The sequence below is a fragment of the Akebia trifoliata genome, chromosome 3, assembly GCF_017979445.1.
Source record: "Akebia trifoliata isolate Shusen 1 chromosome 3, ASM1797944v1, whole genome shotgun sequence".
In the NCBI taxonomy this organism is placed as follows: domain Eukaryota; kingdom Viridiplantae; phylum Streptophyta; class Magnoliopsida; order Ranunculales; family Lardizabalaceae; genus Akebia; species Akebia trifoliata.
In genome coordinates, this window is record NC_141377.1 from 44,004,229 (window position 1) to 44,031,086 (window position 26,858).

Sequence of the window (26,858 nt, forward strand, 5' to 3'; positions counted from 1 at the left end):
TTTTGGAATTATTGTGGTTATACACAAAATTGAGGCACAAGGTGGGCATTGTTCAAGAACATGGAATTGAAATAGAGTTGATGCAGGTACTAGGGATGGGAAGTTCACGGTTAAGTCTTTGTACGAGGGTATTACCCCAACTAGTGGTACAAATTTCCCTCATTCTTTTGTATGGGGTGGTAAGACACCTCCTAAGATATCTTTTTTCCTATGGTTGGCGGCATTAGGGAGACTTGCAATGTTGGATCAGTTAATCAAAAAAGGTTTTATTTCCCCGAATCAGTGTTGTATGTGTGGTTCTCAGGCGGAAACAATGGATCATCTCTTCATTCATTATCGGGTGGCTCACCACATTTTGTCACACTTCTTATCCTTATTCGGTATAATGGGGTGTTTTCTTCGCTCTGTCAAATCAGTCTTGAAAGCTTGGTTGTTGTGGGGAGGTTCATTCTCGTATTCTAAGCGGATTCTTTGGTTCTTGGCGCCTTTTGCAATCTGTTGGGGTATTTGGAAAGAGCGCAACCGGTGCATCTTTGAAGGGAAAGTCTCGACGTTGGAAGGACTTGTTCTTTCTATTTTGGAGTTCATGTTCTCTTGGAGCAAACTTTACGAGGAATTCTAGGGGGTCTTCTTTGAAGACTTTGTTGTGCGTTGGGATAGGGTGTGCTCTTTGTCGTGAGAGTTTATTGTTGTTTGTGCTTAGTTTGGTTGCTTTGTCTTGTTGTGTTTTTATTCTTTCTCTTTGTTTTGGGTGGGTCCTCTCGACCCCCCTTTGTTTTTCTTCTTCCAATAAAATTATCTTTAGCTATAAAAAAAAATAAAAAAATAGAGTTGATGCAGATTCTAAAGTTACACCATCTATTTTTTGGGCATCCTTTCAAATGGACCCTATTAGTTTTGATCTAACAGTAACTTACCTTGATGCTTGCTAGGGGTGACTGGCTCATTATTGAACCTTGGTGGATTCCCTGCCGTTACAAATGTTTGATGGGAACACCTTTGCGAATATGCACTAGTTATTTCATTATAAATTGTGGTTTTTCTCCTTAGTAATATGATAGAACTAGCAAGTTAACGAGTGGTAACGGTTTGGCGGAGAAGCATCTCGTCAAAGGTTCTGGTCTTTATGTGGTTTGCTACGTTTGGAAGGTTGACGACCATTGACATCTTGAGAAGGAAAGGGTTTTACTTAACAAATTTTTGTTGTCTTTGTGAATCAAATGGAGAATCAACAAATCATTTGCTATTGCATTGCTCCTTAACTTGGAAGGTTTGGAACCATTTCCTTCAATTATTTGGGTTGGTGGGGTGTTTGCCAAATTCGGTAAAAGACTTAGTGGAGAGTTGGCTATAGTGGGGGAGGCATTTCACCAAGTCAAAGTGGACCTTTTGGGATCTAGTTCCTTTTGCAGTGTGTTGGACGATTTGGAAGGAAAGAAATCATCGAGTGTTCGAGAATATAGGAAATGATGTACATCATGTGATTTTGGAGGTCTTAGCTTTGTTATTTTTTGGTTTAACATGTTTAAAGAGTTTAGGAGTATTTTTTTCAAAGACTTTTATTTCTTTTTTGGCGGCTTGCTTGCCTTTGGTAGGTTTGTATTTCTTTCTTTCGGTTGGTCCACTCGACCACCGGTTCTGATTAATGAAATTATCTTTACCCATCAAAAAAATATATTTGAAGATGTTCATATGTAAGTTCAAAATGGAGTTACTATTGGAAACAAATGCAACTGCATGTATGGCCTTGTGGAGAGTATTTTAAGAAAATGAAATCACTAATACTTTTCCTTGTTGATTGGCCTTTTTTTATTCGATTTACTTGTTGACTGTTATATCACATTTATTTTCTTTTTAATTTAGTAACTCCTTGATGTTGTAGGGATGCTCACAATCTTCACGTGTATTTGCACATAATATCGCGAGTACAGGAATTATGGTGCACATGGAACTTGGTGAACTACATTTACACATGGCTGATGAATATCAAGAATGTTTGAAGGAAGGCCTGTTCGGCATGGAGGCAAATTCAGGTTCCTTAATGCATATTGCAAAAGTGAGTTTAGATTGGGGGAAGAAAGAAAAATCACTTGAGGAAAATGGTTCTAGTAGGTGTAAATTGGTTCTCTCTGTTGATGTGACTGGTATGAGCTTATACTTTAGCTTCCAGCGCATTGAATCAATTATATCGACTGCATTATCATTTCAAGCACTCTTAACAAGTCTATCTGCTTCCAGAAAAAGAACTACGCAAAATAGGAGTGTGCATTCACCAAAACCGTCTGGACAAGGGACCCGGTTCTTGAAATTAAATCTTGAACGGTGTTCTATGAATTTCTGTGGTGATGTGGGCGTGGAAGATGCAGTTGTTGCAGACCCCAAACGTGTGAATTATGGATCACAGGGTGGTCATGTTGTAGTCAGTGCTCTTGCAGACGGTACAACACGCAGAGCGAACATAACATCTACTATTTCTAATGGACGCAAACATCTGAATTACTCTGTATCACTTGACATATTCCATTTCAGTCTTTCCTTTAACAAGGATAAACAGTCTACAAAGATGGTGCTTGAGAGAGCTAGATCCATCTACCAGGAATATATGGAGGATCATAGGCCTGAAACGAAGGTGATTTTATTTGACATGCAGAATGCGAAGTTTGTACGGCGTTCCGGTGGTGTTAATGAGATTGCTGTTTGCTCTCTTTTCAGTGCAACTAATATTTCGGTCAGGTGGGAGCCCGATGTCCATTTATCACTATTTGAGCTCATGCTGCGCTTGAAGTTACTGGTACATAATCTAAGACTTCAGGGCCTTGATAATGAAATTAAGAAAGAAGTTTCTAGTGGGATAAATGTAGAACAAGATAAAGAATTTACTTCAGATACAATACGCTCTGATAAGCAACACAAAAAACGAGAATCTATTTTTGCTATTGATGTGGAAATATTGACTATATCTGCTGAGGTTGGAGATGGTGTAGATGCTATGGTTCAGGTTCAGTCAATTTTTTCTGAAAATGCCCAGATAGGAGTACTACTTGAAGGACTTATGCTTAGTTTTAACGAAGCCAGAGTTTTCAAAAGTAGCAGGATGCAAATTTCCCGTATTCCTAATGATTCTAGTTCAAATAGTTCATTGGGTGTAAAAGGGATTGCATGGGATTGGGTTATTCAAGGCCTCGATGTTCATATTTGCATGCCATACAGGTTGCAGTTGCGTGCCATTGAGGATGCCATCGAGGATATGCTGCGAAGTTTGAAGCTTATCACTACTGCTAAAACCAGTCTTATATTTCCGAAAAAAGAAAGCTTGAAACCAAAAACTCCTAGTTCTACAAAATTGGGGTGTGTCAAGTTCTGCATACGTAAGCTCACAGCTGATATTGAGGAAGAGCCGTTGCAGGGTTGGCTTGATGAACATTATCAACTGATGAAGAATGAAGCCTGTGAATTAGCAGTTAGGTTGAGGTTTCTTGATGACTTTGTTTCTGAAGCCTGTCGGTGTTCTGGAGATGCTGAACCAAACGAACCTTGTTCTCGAAAAAAGTTTTACCATAATGGACTTGAGATTGATATGCATGATACTTCAGCTGTTCAAAAGGTGGTAGAAGAAATTCATAAACAGTCATTTCACTCCTATTACAAGGCATGTCAGAATCTGATGTCTTCAGAGGGGTCGGGTGCCTGCAAGAATGGTTTCCAGGCTGGTTTTAAGCCCAGTACTGCAAGAACTTCTCTTCTCTCCATTTGTGCTACAGAGTTGGATGTAACTTTGACAAAAATTGAAGGCGGTGATACTGGGACGATAGAAATTATAAGGAAGCTTGACTTTGTCTGTCTAGAAAATGAAATACCATTTTCACGACTGTTTGGTAGAAATATTGTTTTGCATACAGGCTCATTTGTGGTACAGTTAAGAAATTACACATTCCCAATTTTCTGTGGAACTGCTGGTAAATGTGAAGGTCGTGTTATTCTAGCACAACAGGTCAGGTTCAGTGCTTTTATTTTTTGTTTTGCATACCATTTTTTGTTTTTTTCATTCTTCAATATTTTATGATTATCTTTCTTGACGATTTGTATACTGCATTCAAGTAACATTAATATTTTATCTGAGTACATGGATCTGTTTAATAATGTTTTCTTTGACTTTCATGACTTCCGTTGCTTTGTATTGCATAAAATTACAACTTCTGGTTGTCTGTTCTTTTCTGCCATTCTGACTAGCCCTCTCATGACCGCAGGCAACATGTTTCCAACCGCAAATTCAACAAGATGTCTTCATTGGTAGGTGGAGGAAGGTGCAGATGATGCGTTCAATGAGTGGTACAACCCCACCACTGAAAACATACTCGGATTTGCCAATTCATTTTCGGAAAGCGGAGATTTGCTTTGGAGTGGGTTTCGAACCAGCTTTTGCCGACGTAAGCTATGCTTTTACAGTGGCTCTTCGCAGGGCTAATCTTAGTGTTAGGAATGGAGTTTCCAATCTCAAGAATCCTAATGCTTCAGATTCTTCACAAATTGGTAACCTCAATCTTCCAGAAATGCTGCTGCCTAAAAAGGAGCGCAGCTTACCTTGGTGGGATGAAATGAGGAACTACATACACGGAAAGATTACCTTATATTTTGGTGAGTCCAGATGGAATGTTCTTGGGACTGCTGACCCTTATGAAAGACGTGACAAACTTCAAATTATTTCTGCTTACATGGAGATCCAGCAATCGGATGGTCGTGTTTTTGTTTCTGCTAAAGATTTCAAGATTTTGTTAAGCAGTTTGGAGAGCTTAGTAAATAATTGCAGTTTAAAACTTCCTACTGGTGTGTCTCGTGCTTTCATTGAAGCCCCTGCATTCAGTCTTGAAGTTACCATGGGCTGGGATTGTGATTCTGGCAATCCCCTTAACCATTATTTATATGCACTTCCCAGTGAAGGGAAACCTCGTAAAAAAGTTTATGATCCCTTCAGGTCAACTTCCCTTTCCCTTCGATGGAACTTTTGCCTTAGACCCTTTCTTCCTCCATCTGTGGAAGAATTCCCATCCTCCATAATGGCAGAGAAAGCAGTCTTGGATGGAAATGTCTATGGTTCTCTATACCAACCAGAGTATGCTTCAAATGATTCCCCCACCATGAATGTTGGTGCTCATGATTTAGCTTGGGTAATGAAGTTTTGGTACATGAACTATAATCCTCCTCATAAATTGCGTTCCTTTTCTCGGTGGCCCCGGTTTGGAGTCCCAAGAGTTGCCAGATCAGGAAACTTGTCTCTTGACAAGGTGATGACGGAATTCATGCTCCGCCTCGATGCAATGCCAACTTGTATTAAACATATGCCTTTACAGGATGACGATCCTGCCAGGGGATTGACATTTATCATGACAAGGTTGAAATATGAACTCTGCTATAGCCGTGGTAGGCAAAAATATACTTTTGATTGCAAGCGTGATCCTCTGGATCTTGTTTACCAGGGTCTTGACCTTTACATGCTAAAAGCATATTTAATTAAAGATGATTGCACATGTGTTGCAAAAGAAGTTCAGATGACAAGGAAAAGTTCACAATCCACATCAATCGATAGAGTTGACCCTAAAAAATGTACCTGTATGGGTAATTGCACAGAGAAGCATCGTGATGATGGATTTCTTTTATCTTCTGACTATTTTACTATCAGAAGGCAAGCTCCGAAGGCAGATCCCACAAGATTATTAGCATGGCAAGAAGCTGGAAGAAGAAATCTTGAGATGACATATGTTCGGTCTGAGTTCGAAAATGGGAGTGAGAGTGACGATCATACACGATCTGACCCAAGTGATGACGATGGATTTAATGTAGTAATAGCTGACAATTGTCAGCGTGTGTTTGTTTATGGACTTAAGCTTTTGTGGACCATTGAGAATAGAGATGCTGTTTGGTCTTGGGTTGGTGGGATATCCAAAGCATTTGAGCCTCCAAAGCCTTCTCCTTCTCGGCAGTATGCACAAAGGAAATTGCATGAGGATAACCAGATGCATGATGGAGGTGAAATTGTCCAAGATGATGCTTCCAAGTCTTCACCTTCTATTACCCAAGATACAAGTTCCCCTTCTCATCATGTGGATACTATAGGGTTGCTGTCTTCTCCATCGCATCCGGCTAAAGCAGAAAGTTCATCCTCTGGTGCAGTTGGTAAGTGTTAATCATACCTTAGATTTTTGTTTAGGTAATGTTAATTTCGAGATTTATATTGATTTATGGAACTTGCAATGCTCCATAAATATTACCTCATCTAATGGTCCGTTACATGTGTATTAGTGCTGCTATAGAGTTCACGTGCCCATCTATGGACAAATATCTCTTTTAGTTGTGTAACATTCATCCTCAGTCCTGATAAACATGATTAGGTTTTTATTACCCTGAATTTTAGCTAAGAAGCATTTGTTTTGATTTTAACCAGCAAAGAATGGAAACATGGACGACTTAGAGGAAGAGGGTAAACGCCATTTTATGGTGAATGTCATTCAACCTCAATTCAATCTACATTCAGAAGAAGCTAATGTGAGTCCGCTGGGTCTATTTGTACCTTCTGCATTGGAACTTTGAATTTTTCCCTTGATATCTATCTTTAATTTGATTAAAAAAACCTTTCTATCGTTATGATTCTTTTGGTGGTTTATTATCACATAAATTTATGACTATCTAGACCTCTTATTGGTCAAAATTCTGATTGTGAGTGAAGTTGAATAATATTCTTCCTTCTTCCGTTCTGCGCAGCAGTTTTTCTGCTAACTAAAATATAAGTGCATTTAAGGGGCAAATTTTCCACTGTACAAAGAGGAGAATACAATCTACCACTGAGTTAAAAACTCATTAGTAAAAATAGCTACACATTTCAAATCCAGAAATTTAAGCAATCTATGGAAGCATAGCTGTGTCCAACATAAAACGGAAATCTTTGGCCTCAATTCTGTGGAATTCTTTGAGGATAGTCGACTAATGGAATAAAACAACACCTTGATCTTCTCCACCACAGACGTAAGTGCCACATTTATTCTCGCAGGGTGTGTATGGAAGTCTACACTGGATGCAACCCCTTTTATTAAGCTTTCTAACCGATAACCCCTGAAGAAACTCTATCATATTCGTGGCTATCATCCTGTTCATTCTGTAAATCAGAAAATATTTATACCACACTCCACAAGAGAAGCTACAAAGGGATGAGCAAGTGATCCATTGCCATCTCCACTTGCTTTTCAAAAGAAGCACATGTTTTAAGTGAACTTGGACCTACCTCCATTAATCAAATAATCCACTCTTAAGTTTTGTTCAAAGACGCTATCTGGAGAAGAATGCTACTTTAGGTGTAGGGCTTGTCCACAAAAATATTTCTGGATAAGATGCAGGCACAAAATGAGTTAACTCTGAAATTAATGATGTTACTGGAAGTTCACCGTTATGGTCCCATCACTGTAAATGCATTTCAGCAATAACCCAATGCTTGCAAAAGCTGGCAATTTCATCCTAGGAAAGGGAAATGTACCTGAACCATTTTATACGAAGTTATGCTCAATTTGTTATTTGCTAGCACAATATTGAATTTTGACATGTTTCAATGGAATATACCAAAATATTTCCATTTCCGCAAGGTTTGACAGGAAATTTAACCAACTGAAGTAAATATTAGCAAAATATTTTGGTGAACAGTAAATTTTGACTGAAGTAATCAAATTTCGGCTAAACAATTCAAGATTCCAAGAATTGTTTTGATAATGCTAAAATTCAACAATATTTTTTTTAAATCATTCTAAAATATTGGTAAAATTTATAAAAACAAGAAGAATATATATACTTGTAGACAAGGCTTGTAAAATTCATAAACTACTCATTCATTAGTAGAATGAATTATGATTAGTTGGTTATTTTATACTCAATGATATATTTATTTTGATATATTCTAAGCGTATTAACGTGTTTATGACTCGAGGATTCTGTGGAGCCTGACCCCTTTTTTTGAGGGATTTGGTAAGAGAGGAATAGGCATGTCTTTGATGGAAAGGAACAATTTGTGCAGGATATCATAATTTTAATTTGGGTTTTGGGTTTCTTTGGTGCCAACTCTTTAAGGAGTTTAAGGGGCTGTTCTTTGAGGATTTCTTAGGTGATGGGAGTGGGTTGCTGTATTTGTAGTGTGCGATGGGTATGTTTTGGTTGTTGTAATTCCCACTGGTCATCTCGACCGACCTTTTAATATAAATTTTACTCAAAAAAATATTTGCACGCTCATACAATCCTCCATTATCTAATATATCAACACTCTGTTCAGATATGTATATTAAAATTAAAAATATGATAGTTTTTTTTATTTAATTAACTCTTTTACATAAGGTATCAATAGTTAATCTAGCATTATTATTCTTATTTCTGTGTAGAATGTTGTTGTTTTCAGCTATCAGACTCTTAGATAATTGCATCAACACATAGCGGAACACTACCAATCTTCATTTTCCCACTTCATATGATTGTTTATTGTAGTTTGATGCTTTCTGAGTTGTTTTCGTGTTTGTTTTATCATATCACCATCATTATCATCGATGCCTTGTCCTTAAGATTTGGGTCAACTAAATGAATCCTGTTCCTTCATTCAATTTAGTCTAGAGCCATGTCTACCTGCTTTCACTATCTCAAACCACGTTCTTTTTTGTTTGTGTTCCTCCCTCTCTTTCTCTTTCTTTTAAATCTTTCGACTTGCATATTCCTTCTAACTTGGGCTGCATTCAGTCTTCTTTGAATGTGCCCAAACCATCTCAATTGGCTTTCATTTAATCTATCACCTCTACATTTTCTTGAATGTATTCTTTACTAATTTTAGTATTTGTGTTTTTCCATTCATCCATCTCAACATCCTCATCTCTGCCACGTTCAATTTATTAATGTGATACTTTTTGACCATCCATCAATTAGCTCCATGAAGCATAACCTGTCTTACTGTCATTTCAGAAAGTTTTACTTTTAATTTGATTGTTCTGCGTCAATCACATAACATTCCAGAAGCGCACCTCCACTTTAATCATCCGGCTCTAATTCTATGGGCAATGTCTTCCTCAATCTCTCCATCCTTGTGATAGACCTGAAGTGACAACAATGGTCGTTTTGGGATATTCCATCAATTTTTACTGGACATTCCTCTTCATGGATGTTAGTTCTAAATTTACACTCCACATATGCTGTCTTGGTTCTACTTATTCCGAATCTCTTGAACATTGACACTACTTTGTTTTTTATCGATAAAGATAAATTTATTGAGAAGATAAAACGAGGGGGGTCGAGGAAACCCACCCAATACAAAGAGAAAAAACAAAACAAAAAGGCACGACACGACAAAAAACAATGACGCACGACCAAGAAGATGTTCTCACAACAAAGAACACACCTTATCCCATCGCACGACAAAATCTTCAAAGAAAATCCCCTTGAATTCCTTATTAAGTTTGTACCAAGAGAACATAAACTCCAAAATAGAAAGAACTAATCCTTCCACCGTGGAAACTTTCCCTTCAAAAATGCACCGGTTACGTTCTTTCCAAATACCCCAACAGATTGCAAATAGAGCCAAGAACCAAAGAATCCGCTTCGATAACGAAAATGAACCTCCCCAAGACATCCAAGCTTCCAAAATCGAACGTTGACACTACTCTCCATAATTCTAGTTTTGCGTTAGCTCTATTTCTATTCTTATCAACTAATACTACATTATTTGCAAATACCATGCAGTATGATATATGCTCTTTAATATGAGCGATTACTTCATCTATAACTAGAACAAACAAATACATATATCGCAACATTTACACAATATTAAATCTAGTTTGATATTTAATATGGAGTATGATACATGCTCTTTAATATAGTTTTTCCTCAACATTTCCATCATTTCACAATATTTCCCTGAAAATTTGTAGTAAGCTCAAGTTATCCCATTTATAATAACAAGAACTTGGGTATATGAACAACCAAAGAGAAAAGATAAATGGATTCATATGAAATAACAATTGTATACATTGAAATATTTTAAAGCATTTCCCAAGGTAACTAAAGAACTAGGGCTGAACTTCTTCCTCAATTTAAAGAAAGAGTTCTAAAGCTTACAAGATTTTCATTGCATGATTGATGCCAAGCCATATACCGTCCCTTTTACTTTTATAGGCAAAGCTACATAAAAGGGACACTCTCCCAACACAAAAGTGCACAAACCGATACATAATTTTCCGAAGTAATGACATGCTACCTAAAAACTACTCCCAGTGCATGGAGACTCAATCTTAATGAAAGATGAGCTTTTCTAGTGTAACTAACTCACCTAGGAAGAGTACCAATGCAATTAATCTACCGACAGAAAGTACGATGCACCTAACCCACCTAGGAAAAGTTGCACTAAAGACTTAAATTGACTCCAAAATTCAAAGTAAATTTCCATGTCTCTCTTCCCAGGAAAACTAGCATTCCTTACTTTTCCCTTTTATGATCTTTTCTGTTTTGCCCACACTTAGTTGTAACTTGCTGAAATAACTTCCTCTTTTTTGCAAAGTTGTCGTTCATCCACATCTTCTTGTATGCATGCTGCTACGACAATATTGTATTAATTTCCACTCTAATAGAAATATTTCTTTTTTCAGGCTGACTGAAACAGAAACAGATTCCAAAATTTATACCTTGCTTGTTAGTAGCTAAAGACAAGTAATAAAATAACCATTTTAACAGAGTATCCTTAGTTAAACTGTTAAACCATTGAGTTTTTCACATGTTTTGGTCTTTTAAGTGAACTACAGGAAGAGGTCAGATTGCAACGTTTAGGGGACAGACCATTTGACAATTTTGTACACTTATTTGTCTACTTTGATTACTCGCCAAGAAGCTGAACTCATTATTTAATCAACTGTTTCTTTCTCAAACAGGGAAGATTTCTGCTTGCTGCAGCCAGCGGCCGTGTCTTAGCTCGCTCATTTCATTCGGTTGTTCATGTTGGTTATGAGATGATCAAACAGGCACTTGGCACTGGGAGTGTACATATTCCTGAGTCTGAACCTGAAATGACATGGAAACGTGTGGAGTTCTCTGTGATGCTGGAGGATGTGCAAGCTCATGTTGCACCAACTGATGTTGATCCAGGGGCAGGACTGCAGTGGTTGCCAAAAATCCTTAGGAGTTCTCCTAAAGTAAAGCGTACAGGTGCTTTACTTGAAAGAGTGTTTATGCCTTGTACAATGTACTTCCGATACACCAGGCACAAAGGTGGAACTGCAGATTTGAAGGTTGGATATGGCTAGTCTAATTTTTTTGGTTAAAATTATGTCACAAATAATTCTAAGTCATAGATACCTGTACTTAGTAAATTCATTGTGCACAATCTACTTTAACTTCCAATGTTTATATTCTGTTTAGTAATTTGAGAAGTGATTTAATACAAGAGCTCGTGATTTTCCATGAAACCTTTACTGGTTATTTTTGCTTTCATTGCTGCAGGTGAAGCCATTAAAGGAGCTAACTTTCAATTCTCCTAATATAACTGCAACGATGACATCACGCCAGTTTCAGGTTATGCTGGATGTATTGAGCAATCTTCTCTTTGCACGGCTTCCCAAGTGAGTATATGAATTGTTTAATTTTTTTCTCCTAGTAACTATCGTTGTGTTTTTGGAATCTTTTCTCTTCAGTTTTAGTATGATATTTTTTGATAATGTGTATTAGCATTATTATTTTGCATCACCATATTACTCATCAAATATCATTCAGGGATGTTCTTTATGAAGTGATAGGTTGTGGTTTGTTTTTGTTTTTGATTAGTTAAATTCTTGGTGTTGCCACCGAGTAAGCCTGTTTTTTAAGGAATAGTTACATGGTGATGGCAGGAATTGAAACGAGGTTTATGGTACATCACCATAGACTTCACCAACTCAGCTAGCTGGCACCTTCTTTTTCCCTAATGAAAGATAGATTTTATAATAATAGTCTTCAAGATATCAGGATGCCATTTTCCTAGGATGTTATGTACAAGCAATTATTAAATTGTACAATTTCTTTTAGATATTGCAAAAGCCGTGTGGTGACCACTACAAATTTATGGGCATTTAAGCACACAATCATATTGGGCTTAAAGGTTGTTATGAACAATACGAAACCATGTTAAAGAAAAGTGTCAACTGTTTCTGTTAGGCTGCATATAATAACTTAGGTTTGAAGGGTAAAAGAGCTAAAGCTTTTTTGCAATAGTTTTTTTTTCCCTAGCATCATTGAAGAAGAAACATGTATACATTTTCTATTAGGTTCAGAAGGAACATGTAACAATTCCCATTAAAAGTATGGAGATGCAACCTATTCACCTGCTTTTTCTTTCAAATATGCTAGGCCACTGCACCCATAAGGTTTTAGCCATGTTTTAGGGTTTCAAATAAGTCTTCCTATATAGTTATGGTTCTGTTTTAGTCCTTAACACTTCATTACATCTTTTTCGTCTTTGTTTCATTTTTTTATCTTGCATCTTTTGCTATAATCCTTTTTAATTGTCAATCAAGTAACAAAATGATATTAGCTTTGTCCGAAATTTCATTCTTCAGGATCCAATCATTTGCTTACTCTTGATATTTTTGAATTGTTGTTCAGGCCCCGAAAAAGTAGTCTTTCATACCCTGCCGTAGATGATGAAGATGTTGAAGAAGAGGCGGATGAGGTGGTTCCTGATGGTGTTGAGGAGGTAGAACTTGCAAGAATCAAACTTGAAGAGACAGAACGAGAGCGAAAGTTGCTTCTCGATGACATTAGGAACCTGTCCATTTGTAGTGATAGTTCGAGAGACCCGTGCCTATCTCCCGAAAAGGATGTTGAATTGTGGATGATAACTGGTGGAAGATCAACACTGGTGAGTGATCAATTCTATTATGTGGTATTAGGAAATGCAAAGGGCTATATATTTTTAGTGTAAAAAGGTGAAAAATGTTTTGTTGAATTGTGTTATGTTGGGTCCCCATGGAAACAGAAATATTTGTGTGTAGATCTTGTGCGAATATGTTGAAATTTAGTTCCGTGTCATAATGTGTTTCCTTAAAATCTATTCTATTGAAAAGGCCATGTTATTATTATTATTATTATTTTAAATATAAATTAGCCAAAGACTAATAGGTAAAATTTGGGTTTTCTTAATAGACTTTCTGGGGAAAGAAGTTTTGAAATTGAAATATGTTGATTCCTAAATTTCTGAAACAAGAAGCTTTGCCTTTCATCAATTTCAACTAAGTTTTAACTGATAAGGTGATGCTATTCATACTTTTTTGTATTTTTATTTTTACAATAATCAAATGACTAATGTCAAGATGCAGAAACTTCATTGGAGAAACATTTTTTTGAAAAAAAAACAGTAATGTAGTACATTTCATATGTACCAACATGCATCATGAAACATGCAGATTATGTATTGATATAACATGAAACATATTGAAACTTACTGATACATTCCAGATTTCGAAATATAATGTAATGTCCCACTTGAGTCAGGAGAGAAATGGGCGCACGTTTGATGGGAAAGAAAGCTCATTGCATGAACTTACTTTCAATATTCTCAGTTTGTTGTTTGTTTGGCATAAGCAGTTTAGAGGGTTCTTTTTGAAGATTTCTTGTTTAGGTGGGATATTGTTAGTGGCGAAAGATAATTGTTTGTACTTTTTTCCGAGGACTTCTTGTCCTCGCAACAATACAATTTAACTTATCAATTTTTTTGTTTTGGAATCCTGCTTTCAAGGAACTGTATCACAGGATATGGTTAATATGATAGCCTAAGCATCGTGTCAAACATCTTATGGACCCTAGACTTTTCCGAATGCCTTTACCATTGATCCTATTCTTTGTTGTAGCACAATGCCCTGGAGAACCCTTGTTTTCAAGTTTTTAGGATCTGTTTGGTTTCCTCTTGTTTCATGAATTACTTGTTCTAATCATTGTGCAAGACAGATTATGGACCTAGACTTGACTTTTATTAGGAGTTTGTTACTATCTATCCCATCCTTTCAAGGTTTTTTTTTTTTTTTTTTTCGTTTTTTGAATAATGTCCCAAAGAAAGCCTTTCTGGTTTCCAGTTGTTGGATGCATTACTTAAAGCGTCGGGCCGGTCTGACTAACATAGTCAGCTTAGAATTTTTTTGATTACTTAAATTTACAACAGGAATTATAGCCAGAATAATTATTTGAACGTCTTATCGAAAGGAGAAAAATAGTCTTGAGGAATGTATGCATTTGGATCAGTATGTTTGTTGATCTCTTTGTTGTCATATTTTGTTATTTATGATTATTATAAAACATCTGGTCAAATATTTATCAAGTAAATTGACCCTCTCCAGTACCTTATCTTCTTGAATTATGCCCGAGCTAGTGCTGTTACCTGTAGTTGTAGATTCACAGCCTTACGAAATCCTTTTCAGGTGCAAGGACTGAAGAAAGAATTGGCAAACACACAAAAATCTAGAAAGGCTGCATCTGTATCGTTAAGGGTGGCTCTGCAGAAAGCTGCACAACTACGGCTTATGGAGAAGGAGAAGAACAAAAGCCCTTCCTATGCTATGCGTATTTCTATGAGAATTGACAAAGTAGTATGGAGCATGCTTGCAGATGGTAATTCTTTTGCTGAAGCTGAGATTAATAACATGGTGAGTATCTAGAGGTGAACAAAAAATAGCTCATTGCATTTTCTTTGTTCTCTATATAGTAGGCTTATTAATAGTGTCATGCTAGGGGAAGTAGTATTTAATATTCAATTAGGTTACTAGTTTATTTCTTATGCCGCATTATTTAATAGTCATAGATAAATGTTGTATGTCTAGGAATCTGGTCCTAGTTCTTATCACAACGTGTTTGCATATTAAAGGTTACCTATTTATTGATGTCCGAAATCCTTGTAGCTTTTATGATCTCAATGATTTGTACAGGGATTTCAGCTCTTCAGACATGCATATGTTTGCTCTTTATGTACCTAGCACTTTTTTCGGTGTTTCCTTTCTCTCTCTCTCTACTTTTTTTTTTTTCCTTTTCTATTTTTGATAACTAAAGATTGTATATATAGATTAAAAAAAAAGAAGACCGGGAGGGCTGGGGATTAAAAACCCCTTTGTACAAAGAAAGAGAAGGGATCTTCAAAGCTGGAAGCTACCAAGAAGAAGAAACGGCTCCTAAAAAAATATATGGATTATAACTCCCCCATAACAATTGCTTTTCTATTGTGCGTTCCTTATGTTCTAATAAATGGGAAAAAAATGGAGCATCTTCTCTACCAAACAGCCTTGAGATTGGGATACCTATCATAAATCTGAGGCATGACCCATAGAACTTTCGAAGGCACATAGAATTTATTCCTTGCCTCTCTTATGAAGCAGCAATGCAACTGTGGATGATCAACAGATGCCTCCCTATTTACCAGGGAAACTCATATTCGGCATCATATTGTGCTTTCCTACTTTATTACTGTAGCTTGTATTTTTTTTAATGAAAAACTTGTACTTCATCATCATCATCATCATCCATATCTGCCGTATCCCAAATATTGGGGTCTGCAACATGAATCCTATTTCACTGTTTAACTCAAGCTTAAGCTTAGTAACTAAAATTTTAAGCTACAAAATATCCTAGCTTGTAATTTGCACCAGTTAAAGCTCGAAAGTAGTACTGATATCCTGGCATGATTGAGGGTGCAAGATGTAGATCTTTATATCACAGGTCAGATCATGCGTTATTATCTTCCATAGCATTTCAGCTACTAGAAATTCCTTCCTTGAATTATGAGTAGCTATGAAAATATTATCCTTGGCATTGCAATTTACAGAGCAGTTAATCTGGATGTAACCTTCTTCTAGCTTGCATTACTATTTCTTGGCTAGTCCATCTGATACAGTCTTTTGGCAGATTTATGATTTTGATCGTGATTACAAAGACGTTGGTATATCTCAGTTTACAACCAAGTTCTTTGTTGTGAGAAACTGCTTACTTAATGCCAAATCTGATATGCTGTTATCAGCATGGAATCCTCGTGCTGAGTGGGGAAAGTACGTATTTTTTTCTTGTTTCTTGCATTTATTTGTAGTTTATTCTTCTTGTGAATATAAAGCATTGTTTTCATAGAAGATACAAGGGGTAGATGCTGGTGCAATCTTTGTATGTTTCTTGTCTGCATTATATCCATTACATCATTATATTTATGTTTTTTCCATTTGTCTTCTTTCAAATTCCAGCATTTACTGATTCATTAACAATTCTAATTTTATTTTTGTGATTTTTCTTTATTTTGAAGTTCTATTTGACTACTGGGATATGTTACAAAGACGTGGACATAACATTTATCTTATATGATATACATTAAAATCATATAAATGACAATTAATAACTGATAACAAAAAAAAAAGTGAATAATTTGAATGTTTCATTGATGTGTTAGCCTGTCTGAGCGTGGGCATGGCACGATGTTTGCCATGGAAATTCTTAGAATTAGGGTTGTCGTTACGTTACATAGCCTACCAGAGAGCATCCCATTGATGCTGTACCTGATTTCTCTTCTGCACCACAATAACCTTTGGTTGTTAATAAGCCCAATGTGTTATGGCGGACCTTTCCAAAAACCAGAAATTTTCAAACTCTCTTTCTGCTTATGTGTGCTGGCCATCATAAAAGCTCAGCCCATCCCTGTGCCTCTTTATACTACTCAACATTCTTCCCTACCTATATCTTGTTCCAAGTGTTCAGTGTAAACATCTACACTGCTACCTGCTCTGCTGGTATCTTACAATATCTTATCCTGATCGAACAAAGACTGGCTGTTATTTTGTAATGTGATGGAGATACGGTTGTTGCCAATTATTCTCCCAATGTGTTGCATGACTTCGTCAGACATTCATCGATTGGACCAGAATACATATTCGGGTTTACCTTAAATGGCATGCAACAATTATTTTTATTATCTCAACATCCATATCTCATTCACCATGTTTTGAAATTATCGATGTTGATGTCCAACTCATGAAAAAATCATTGTTGGATAATTTATGTATATATATATATATATATATATATGGGAGCGGTTCAGCAACCCTAAAGTTTGCCAAACGTTTTTCAAAACATGGGTTAGAAGCTTTGGAATGAGCTGATTTTTTGTGAGGATGATTTCTATGATGAGGAGATCATCCTCACCAAAAATCAGCCTATTCCAAAACTTCTAACCCCATCAAAAGTGATTTACAAAAATTGGATGGTCCACGATTCTTCAATTTGTAAACTAGGGTTAGAAATTTCAAAATAAGCTGATTTTTGGAGAGGATGATCTCTTCACCATAGAGATCATCCTCACAAAAAATCAGCTCATTCCAAAGCTTCTAACCCATGTTTTGAAAAATGTTTGGCAAACTTTAGGGCTGCTGAACTGCTCCCTATATATATATGGGTTGGGATCTGTAGACTCATGGAACAAGAACTCATTTGGTCAGACAATCTCTACTGTGTAAATGAGAAATCCAGCATTTGAGGTGAAAGTTGTGTCTCAAGATTATATTATGCAGCTCTAAGATAAATCCTAACCATTAGATTTTGCATTTACATGATCGGGGTTGTGTGTGAACATACGAGTTCATTTTAATGAGTCTACGGATTCCAACCCTATATATAGGGAGTGGTTCAACGGCCCTAAAGTTTGCCAAACATTGTGCCAAACATTTTTCAAAACATGGGTCAGAAGCTTTGGAATGAGCTGATTTTTTGTGAGGATGATCTCTACAGTGAAGAGATCATCCTCTCCAAAAATCAGCTCATTTTGAAATTTCTAATCCTAGTTTACAAATTGAAGAATCGTGGACCGTCCAATTTTTGTAAATTACTTTTGATGGGGTTAGAAGTTTTGGAATAGGCTGATTTTTGGTGAGGATGATCTCCTCATCATAGAGATCATCCTCACAAAAAATCAGCTCATTCCAAAACTTCTAACCCATGTTTTGAAAAATCTTTGGCAAACTTTAGGGCTACTGAACCGCTCCCATATATATATATATATAGTAGAGTTCTCGCATTGTCTTTTAAGGTTAAGGGGGGTAAAAATTGGAAAAATAATAAAGTTGGAGTATTATTAAAAAATCTTCGAGGTTAAGAGCGTAAAAGAAGAAAATAATAAAGTTGGAGAGGTACTATTAAGAAAAGGGGAGATGAGAAAAGATAATAAAGTGGGTTAAAGATGAAAGATAGTAAAGTTAGAGGGGAATTGTTGAAAATTGAGTAAAAGAGGAAAGATAATAAAATTAGAGGGATATTATTGGAAAAAGGGAGGGAGGAGGAGAGGAAAGACAATAAAGTTGAAGGGGGTGAAAAGGCAAGGCAATAAAGTGAGTAGGGTGGAACCCACAAAACTGTAGCTGAGTGGGACGTTTATCCCCCCATAAAACATTTGCAAAGTGGGCTCTACAACTGTGTTTTATTTTATGGGTAGCGTTCAAGGGCAAACTTTTTGGCAAAACATTTTTCAAAACATGGGTTAGAGGTTTCGGAATGGGCTGATTTTTGGTGAGGATGATCTCTACGGTGAGGAGATCATCCTCACCAAAAATCAGCCCATTCCAAAACTTCTAACTCATGTTTTGAAAAGTGTTTTGCCAAAAAGTTTGCTAAAAAGTTTGCCATTGAACGCCCCCCTTATTTTATATATATATATTATATTCTTTCATCAATATCATGTATACGTGTTGTTTAAAGTTATACATGAAGGTATTTATAAAAAAAAAACGTTATATGTGAAGGATGGTTTTTTTTTTTTCAGGAGTTATTGTTACTTCTAATATGATACATATGGTTCTAAATATAGAAAAAGGATCACATATTTTATCATCAAAATGACCTTAACTTTTACTGTTTTGGCTGCAGAAATGTTATGCTTCGTGTAGATGCAAAACAAGGTGCCCCAAAGGATGGGAATTCACCTCTTGAACTTTTCCAGGTCATTAGTCTTCTTGTGCTTTATTTTATCAGGCTTTTAATATTTTGCAAGATGTTATTAATAGTGATTTGTTAAGTAGAATTTTCAACAACACATTGTGCTTTGTATAATCTTAAATCTTTATTTGGGTGCAGCCATAGATAAGAAGGAATTTGTTTTGATCAGTAAAATTGAAATGTAAAAAAGAGGGCAAACAATGGACCCTAAGAAATAAAGAAAGAGAGAAATGTGAAGAGACGAGTGAGAGAAAGCCTAAGAAGGCCTCAACACACGGATTAGAAATAGAGTCTACTTATAACCTCCTACTATAAAGACAGAAGATCGTGAAATCAGCTTCCCCTGAAATCACCGAAGATGGATCATCGAACACTAATCTAAGGTCCACCTAATCCAAAGAGGAGTCTCTTGTGCTTCCCAATTCATCCACAATGACAAAAGAAGCTTTCACAAATTTTCCTCTGTGAGAAAGCCTTGTTTGAAGTGCTAATGTATACCAAATTGTTGGATGTAGGGAAAGGGACAATGGATTATGAGATGATTAACCTACTCATCCATCACTTTACACATTAACACATCTTTGGGATTTGAAAGCCCCTGTCAATTAAGGTATTTACTAAGGATTTTATCCAAAATTATGGCGCCCAAATGACACAAATTAACCTTTGAAGGAACCAGGGATATCCAAAGAATCTTCTTAGGGAATGAAGTGTCAAATTTTCTGGAGCCTTTCGGTTCCTAGCCATTTTTTGGATCTCTAGCGACCTAATTAAGAGCTCGTTCGATTGCTCCTTAAGTAGGTTCCATTCCATTCACATAAGTTATCTGCTTGTGCAAGTGTCCTGTTTAATTGTTTTCTGTTGATGTCAAGAAGGCTTAATTTCTATATGTTTCCCTATATAAGACATGCCAAGGACCAGACCATCACCATCATCATTAAAGCCTTATCCCAAAAAATTGGATCGACTGAAACAATCATGTTCATACATTCAATTTTATCCGAAGCCATGTCATAGGACCAAAGCAAAGGACACTAATCTAGAGATATACATTTCAACCATACCTGCCTTTTTCAGACTCTTATTTGGTAAATATTTGCATCAGGGCTTTTGTTTCACTTAGGGTCTGCATCTGGATATGTTGGTCGGCTGATCAAGGAAAATGTTCATCTAACTATGGAAATCGACATTTCTCAAAAGGTGAATCCTCCCATGTGGAAGGTGTTGAAATCATTTTGTGTGGGTGGGTTGGAGGGGGGGACCCTTTACACAATCTTTGGAACAAATGAACATTTCATCAGTATTTACGAATTTCTCTTTGCATTGGGGTTCTGTTTTTTCATTGTCCTCATCTTTCGAAGGTGTGTTATCCTCCCTGGGCATAATAGCATCAGAACCTGCATTCCTTCCTCATGACTCAATTTAAGGTCAATTGCTTCTCCCTTCAAACTACCCACCAACTCTATTATCCGAGCCTTCGCGAGAAGAGTGCAAGAGTGCTTATGTTTATTAACATAATAGTGGTCAGTAGATATATCTTTTCAGTTTGAACAGGTGGTACTCAATGACTCTCTCTTTCATGGTAGGACTAATAAAACCAGCTCTTTCTTCACGCGTGTACTTTAGATGTGAGCTATCGCTTTCTATGAGTGTAATGAAGGCTTCATGACAACACTAATGCTCTAAGAGGCAGTTTTCAAAAAAGGAAAGAATGGGCTTCACTTCTTAGCTATCTATAGTATGAAAGCTAAGGTTGGTTAGTTAGAGATTTTCCATAAGTGTTCCACCCTCATGCACTTGGTCTACGGTCATGAAGAAACCCACAATCCCCAAAATTATTGGCAGTCCCTTTTCTTCATCACCATGTTATTGAACTTCGTTATCACACGAGAATGAGGAACGGTAACCTTTTATATACATTCTAGCATCTCCCTCCAAGAGTTTTTTATTTTTATTTTTGATAAGTGTAATATATTGAAGAAAGCAAGGGGAACAAAGTACAAGGAGGCCTCTCAAAGATTTACAAAACAAAGAAAAGCTAAAACATTAACAATTACAACAAGAGTTCCATCTAAAAATAAAGTCTTCAAAAGTAATCCCTGCAAACTCTAAGTTTTGTTTAGACCGAAGGTACAACAATCCCAAGATCTCCAAGAACCCTTAGTGAGAACTTCTCATCTTACTATTGAACACCCTATTATTCCTCTCGTTCTACACCCCCCAAGCAATAGTCGAGGTAAGTAAAGCCCAAAGGAATCTTTTTCTGGAATTGAGATCATTACTGGTCCACTCGACCAACAACGCAGAGAACTTATGAGGGAAGACCCAAACAACACGAAATAGACTAAGGAATTTGACCAAATAATATGTGAATAAGAGCAATGAATTAAAATATGGTCAACAGATTCTCCATCCTTCATGCAAAGGAGACAACAATTGAGTACGATCCAACCCCCCAACAATCAGGTTATCCATCGTAAGAATCCTCCCAAGGGAGGCCAACCAAACAAAAAATGAGACTTTGGAAGGAATATACTTAGACCATATGATGAACCCCAAGAGGGATCGATCGACAAAAGGGGTTAACCACTTAAAAAAAGACTTAACAGAGAATCTCAAGTCCTTGGCCCTCATCCATTCCCGTCTATCCTCTTCACTTCCATTGAGATGAATTGAATGCAGGAGATTAAGGAAATATGTCACTTATGTTAGCTCCCAATCATTAAAGTTTCTCCTGAACCCCAAATCCAAGTAGAGCAGGAATTGTTGCGAATCAGGCACTGCTGGATTGAATAGTTCTTTTTCAGAGAACAGACGTACAAAGATGGAAATTGGATTGGTAGAGATGAGGTGCCGCACCAAATATCCTCCCAGAATCTGATCTTGTCACCCTTCTCCGCTTTGAATCGAATCCCTTTCTCGAACTCCTCACTCACATTAAGGATACCCTTCCAAACACTACATCCATACGTGCCTCTAGCCTCTTTGCTATGCCATCCTAACCTTTTTTCCCCATACTTAGCCGTCATGACCCTCCTTTACAACCTACCATTCTCTTCATCGAATCTCCAAAGTCATTTCCCTAAAAGCGCTCTATTTGCTAATCTAAGACCCCTAATCCCCAGCCCCCCCATTCTTCTTAGGCCTACAAATAGCCTTCCATTTGACCAGATATTTTTGCCTACCATTCCTGTCATTCCACAAAAAGTTTCTCATAAGCCTTTCCAATCTGATTTCAACGGCCCTAGGAATCGTGAACAAGGAGAGAAAGTAAACCGGGATACTCGTCAATGTGCTTTTTATCAAGGTTACTTTCTCTCCTTTAGACAGATAATTGGCCTTCCACATGCTCAACCTTTTCTCCAATCTCCCAATCACTCCTTTCCAAATTTTACTATTGTAGGGTGCTCCCAACAGTAAGCTCAGGTAAGACGTGGGTAGAATATCATGCCTACATCCTAAGATTGCGGCCATCAAATGAATATCGTTCACATTCCCTACCACAAACAACTTACTCTTTTGCAAATTGATATGTTCCCTCCAAGATTTTTGAGCCTGCCCTCATTCATCCCATCTGACTTCAGTCCTTGTTCTATGAGAGCCATTGTTGCATTGACATTATGTTTAGTTGTCAACGTTCTTTGATGCCACTTACTATTGCTATTACTTCCTTTGGACTATCTTTCTTCTTCCTCTCTAACCTTCTCTTAAAGCCAAGGAGACTTTCAATCTTTACCACCTAATGCATCACTGACTTTAGGAGACTCGCAATTCTTTAGAGGCCCTCCTAATGTAAGAATTTCCACCTTTTCTGTCCATACATTTAATTTGATTCCCAACCAAACCTTTACACTCCAGCCAAGTGGACCCCTTGTGGACACATGTTTCTTGTGAATACCCTGCTTTCTAGGGGTAGATGGTCTCCACACTATAGTCCTTCCATTCTGTGGGTACGTAAAATAGATGAAGATCGTTTTTTTTGTTTTTTTTTTTTTTCAAATTAGAGTGGGCCCTTTTTAACATTGAGTAGGGCACAGTTTTCTATTCTTCCTTCCACATCGTGTATCTTGGAGTGTGCGGTCCTTTTATGAGGACTTCACTTTTGGTGGATTAGTGCTAAAATCTCATTGGACCGTAATTTAGAATTCAGTAAACAATTTTGGTTACTCATATTTTTATTAACCCTTTTTTTTTTTTTTTTGAGAAGCAACCGGGTTAATGATTATGAATTAGTAGGTAAAGGTGGATTTTGAACAGAGGTCATGGCATCAACAGACTTCAACTAACTTAGCAAGTTGACACCTTCGGCAATATTTGATTACTCGCCAATTTTTTACATGCTATAATGTCATCTATCCGTTCATTCTGTAGGTAGAGATCTACCCGTTGAAGATACATTTGACAGAAACAATGTACAGAATGATGTGGGATTACTTTTTCCCAGAAGAAGAACAAGATTCTCAGCGGCGGCAGGCAAGTGCATGCAATTTATGTTCCTATGTGCTGGGACTTGCACTTAGTTGGACAATTTGTATTAATTGTGTGTCACCTTGTGAAAAGGCAGGAGGTTTGGAAGGTTTCAACCACTGCTGGTTCAAAGCGTGCAAAGAAGGGCACATCAGTCCCTGAAGCAGCTAGTTCAAGCACTCACTTGACTAAAGAATCTGAAGTTCCCTCCAAATTGAGTGTCCCTGCAGCATCTTTGATTACGACTGGAGTTGGTCATTCTTCTGTTCATGGTGATGCTTCGCAAGTGAGTTTCCCAAAGCTCTTATGCTAAATATTTTTTATTTTAAGCTCAGATCCTGAATTCATATGACATTCAGGAAGAAGTAATATGTGTGTACACACACACACACACACACACACACATTGGTCCATACAAATACGAAATGGTCCAGATGGTAAGGACCATCCAACGGGGTCGACCTTTTGTCTAGCCTGTATAGAAGATACGGGTAATACACATCAAAACGTTGGTTCTTCCATCCCAGATGTGCTTGAAGTATGCTGCTATGTCATTGTAGTCTATCCTTGCATTGTCCTTTAGATACCCTTAAATTCACTCAACCAGTACAAATAAGCCTCCAGTTTAATGTTTTTGTAATCTTTTGTTTCAAGTACTGTAATACAAATATTTAATCATAGCTCAACCAATGCAGGTATCAAAATTGCAAAACCTAAAAGCAAACATTGTCTGTGGTTCAACGTCAGAGCTCAGACGAACATCTTCATTTGACAGAACATGGGAAGAGAATGTGGATGAATCTGTGGCTAATGAACTTGTGTTACACGTTCACTCTTCAAGCATATCTTCCTCAAAAAGTGGGCCCCTTAGTTCAACACTGGAGCATCAAGACGAGTCCTTAAGAAATAAATTGAAGGACTCCAAGCCAGTTAAATCAGGCCGTCCTTCCCATGAAGAAAAGAAGCTTGGGAAGGCACATGATGAGAAAAGAGCTAGGGCTCGGAAGATGATGGAATTTCACAATATCAAGATTAGTCAGGTTGGTTTGATTCAGCCATAGATAGTAAACCCCGTATAAAGTTCAAAATCAGTGTGTTATCAAAACATCGGAGAAAAAAAACATGAAATATTCAAACAATAAACAGTGTCATCAATTGCATTCCCTAAAATCTATCACTAATAAAACTCACTTTTCTTTAAAAAATTAATGGTAAGGGAGGCAATACCACCATAAAAGGCTTTTTTATATTTTTCAAGTTCACTAAGTGCATTGTAGGGTATTTTAGTCACCTCCCCACTCCTTTACGATAGTGGTTACTTGTTTTGTGCTATAAGTACATTTTTTGGAGGAAAAAAAAAATCCTGTATGTGTGGTTACCTTGACAAGAGACAAGTTTCTGAAACCATGAGATCTGCTTATTACTAAACCTTTTTTCTATTGCTGAACTTGAGAATATTTTTACTTTGTTCACTCGCTGCATTTTTGGCATTCTCATATTATTTTAACTGTTATTTTGTGTCGAAATGGTATTTGTTTTTTCCTTTACTCAGTTACTATGGGGTCTAGTCTGCAACACTTTTTATTTCATAATGATCTTGTAGGTCGAATTATTGGTTACTTACGAGGGGTCAAGATTTGCGGTCAGTGATTTAAGATTGCTAATGGATACATTTCATCGTGTTGACTTCACTGGCACCTGGAGAAGACTATTTTCGCGAGTCAAGAAGCATATTATCTGGGGAGTCCTGAAGTCTGTAACGGGAATGCAGGCAAGCACATTAAAAGAACAAGAAGTTTCACTTTTTCATTTCAAAACTTTCAAATACTTGCACTGTCATTGATAAAATTGTATTCCCCAGTCAAAGCTACTCAAACTTCTTTGCTTATTATCTCACTGTTTTTGTAGGGTAAGAAGTTCAAAGACAAGGCCCGTAGCCAAAGGGGAGAACCCAGTGGATCCGGTGTTCCTGACAGTGATCTTAATTTCAGCGACAGCGATGGAGGTCAAGGAGGGAAACCTGATCAGTACCCCATATCTTGGCTGAAGCGGCCAAGTGATGGGGCTGGTGATGGATTTGTTACCTCCATAAGGGGACTCTTCAATTCACAGCGCCGCAAGGCTAAGGAATTTGTTAGGCGAACTATGAGGGGTGAAGCAGATAACGAACTCCTTCTTGAGTGGAGTGAAAGTGATGTCGAGTTTCCTCTTGCAAGGCAACTGACCATGACGAAAGCTAGGAGGCTTATTAGACGGCATACCAAGAAGTTCCGCTCAAGAGGACAAAAAGGTTTGCTTTCTAAGTTATAAACTCAAATCTCTTCATTAGGACCGACAGAATGGTATATCATATCCCCATGAACGCCACTTTTACTGCCATACCACCATTTATAGTGTTTTAGTTTCTTTTCCTCTTCTTCACAGTTTTTTTTTTTTTTTTGTTCTGTTTCAGGTGCAGCTTCTCAACAGAGAGAGATGCTTCCGTCATCTCCGAGGGAGACCCCATTATATGAAAGCGACTCCTCAAGTGGATTTTCACCTTACGAGGACTTCCATGAGTAGATAAACTAAATATATATGGCACCAAAAGAGGAGTGTCCAAAGGTTTGTGGTGTCCAATGACTGCAAACATTAGAGATGTGAAATTATTGTGATTTATTTCACTCAGTGATGACCTTGGAGGAAGATCAAGATTTCATCTGAGTAATCTTTGAATAAAAGCAAGCCGAGGAGATCGTCTTGCAGCAAAGATGATGATTATGTGCTTTCCTGGTAATTGATGGAAGCTTTTCAGTTAGGCCCTTCTTCACGATTATGAATGATGTACATTGGAGAAGTTGTTGACCTTTTTTTTTTTCTTTTTCTTTTCTCAAATGAATGTATTTTATTTGTAGGCTCTGGCTGGAAGGAGTTTCTGGGTCACAGGAATTCCATATTTTTTGTAAGTAAAATTTTTTGTGTTTGGAAGTAAATAAAGGCCATTGGAAGATCAGCAAATCTCTCTCTCTCTCTCTCTCTCTCTCTCTCTCTCTGTGTCTCACACACACACATGCACACACACAGCCCGCACGGTACGCCTACACACACAAAAGTGAATAAATCAAGATATGGACAGTTCGTTTAGTGCTAAAAGCAGGCTTTGTAAATAAGAGTATAACAAGTTTTCTTTTTGAATAATGATTTCCTGAGATGCATCAGACAAGATTTAAAACCCATGCTCATTTTTCTCATTGTTGAGCTAGATGTCTCAAATGTATCGTCAAAACGAGTTTTAAAACCATGCTAATTACTTATCATGTGTATCCAAGGTAAAATAAAAATAAAAAAATCAACCAAATAATTAAAGTTCCACGACATAATTATTATAACAGTGTAGAGGTGCCAATAAGAAAAGTTGTGGGGGCCATAAA

At 37.1% G+C, this 26,858-nt stretch overlaps 1 protein-coding gene across 3 annotated transcripts in view; it reads left to right on the forward strand.

The window, feature by feature from the left end:
• The window catches only part of SAB (HYPERSENSITIVE TO PI STARVATION 4), a 51,229-nt gene extending 24,784 nt beyond the window's left edge, over window positions 1-26,445 (forward strand). For 2 of the 3 annotated variants that reach the window (XM_086435650.1, XM_086435651.1), the window contains 15 exons: window positions 1,883-3,991; window positions 4,248-6,171; window positions 6,440-6,540; window positions 10,935-11,291; window positions 11,503-11,621; window positions 12,640-12,895; window positions 14,448-14,672; window positions 15,922-16,061; window positions 18,913-18,985; window positions 23,353-23,450; window positions 23,542-23,734; window positions 24,144-24,488; window positions 25,052-25,219; window positions 25,357-25,738; window positions 25,901-26,445. In XM_086435650.1, coding sequence (XP_086291776.1) covers window positions 1,883-3,991; window positions 4,248-6,171; window positions 6,440-6,540; window positions 10,935-11,291; window positions 11,503-11,621; window positions 12,640-12,895; window positions 14,448-14,672; window positions 15,922-16,061; window positions 18,913-18,985; window positions 23,353-23,450; window positions 23,542-23,734; window positions 24,144-24,488; window positions 25,052-25,219; window positions 25,357-25,738; window positions 25,901-26,010 — 6,600 coding nt within the window. In that variant the 3' untranslated portion in view covers window positions 26,011-26,445. Of the gene's footprint in view, window positions 1-1,882; window positions 3,992-4,247; window positions 6,172-6,439; window positions 6,541-10,934; window positions 11,292-11,502; window positions 11,622-12,639; window positions 12,896-14,447; window positions 14,673-15,921; window positions 16,062-18,912; window positions 18,986-23,352; window positions 23,459-23,541; window positions 23,735-24,143; window positions 24,489-25,051; window positions 25,220-25,356; window positions 25,739-25,900 lie in introns of those variants that run through there. The other variant, XR_015176716.1, reaches the window with a different exon arrangement.
• The last annotated feature ends 413 nt before the right edge of the window (window positions 26,446-26,858 follow it).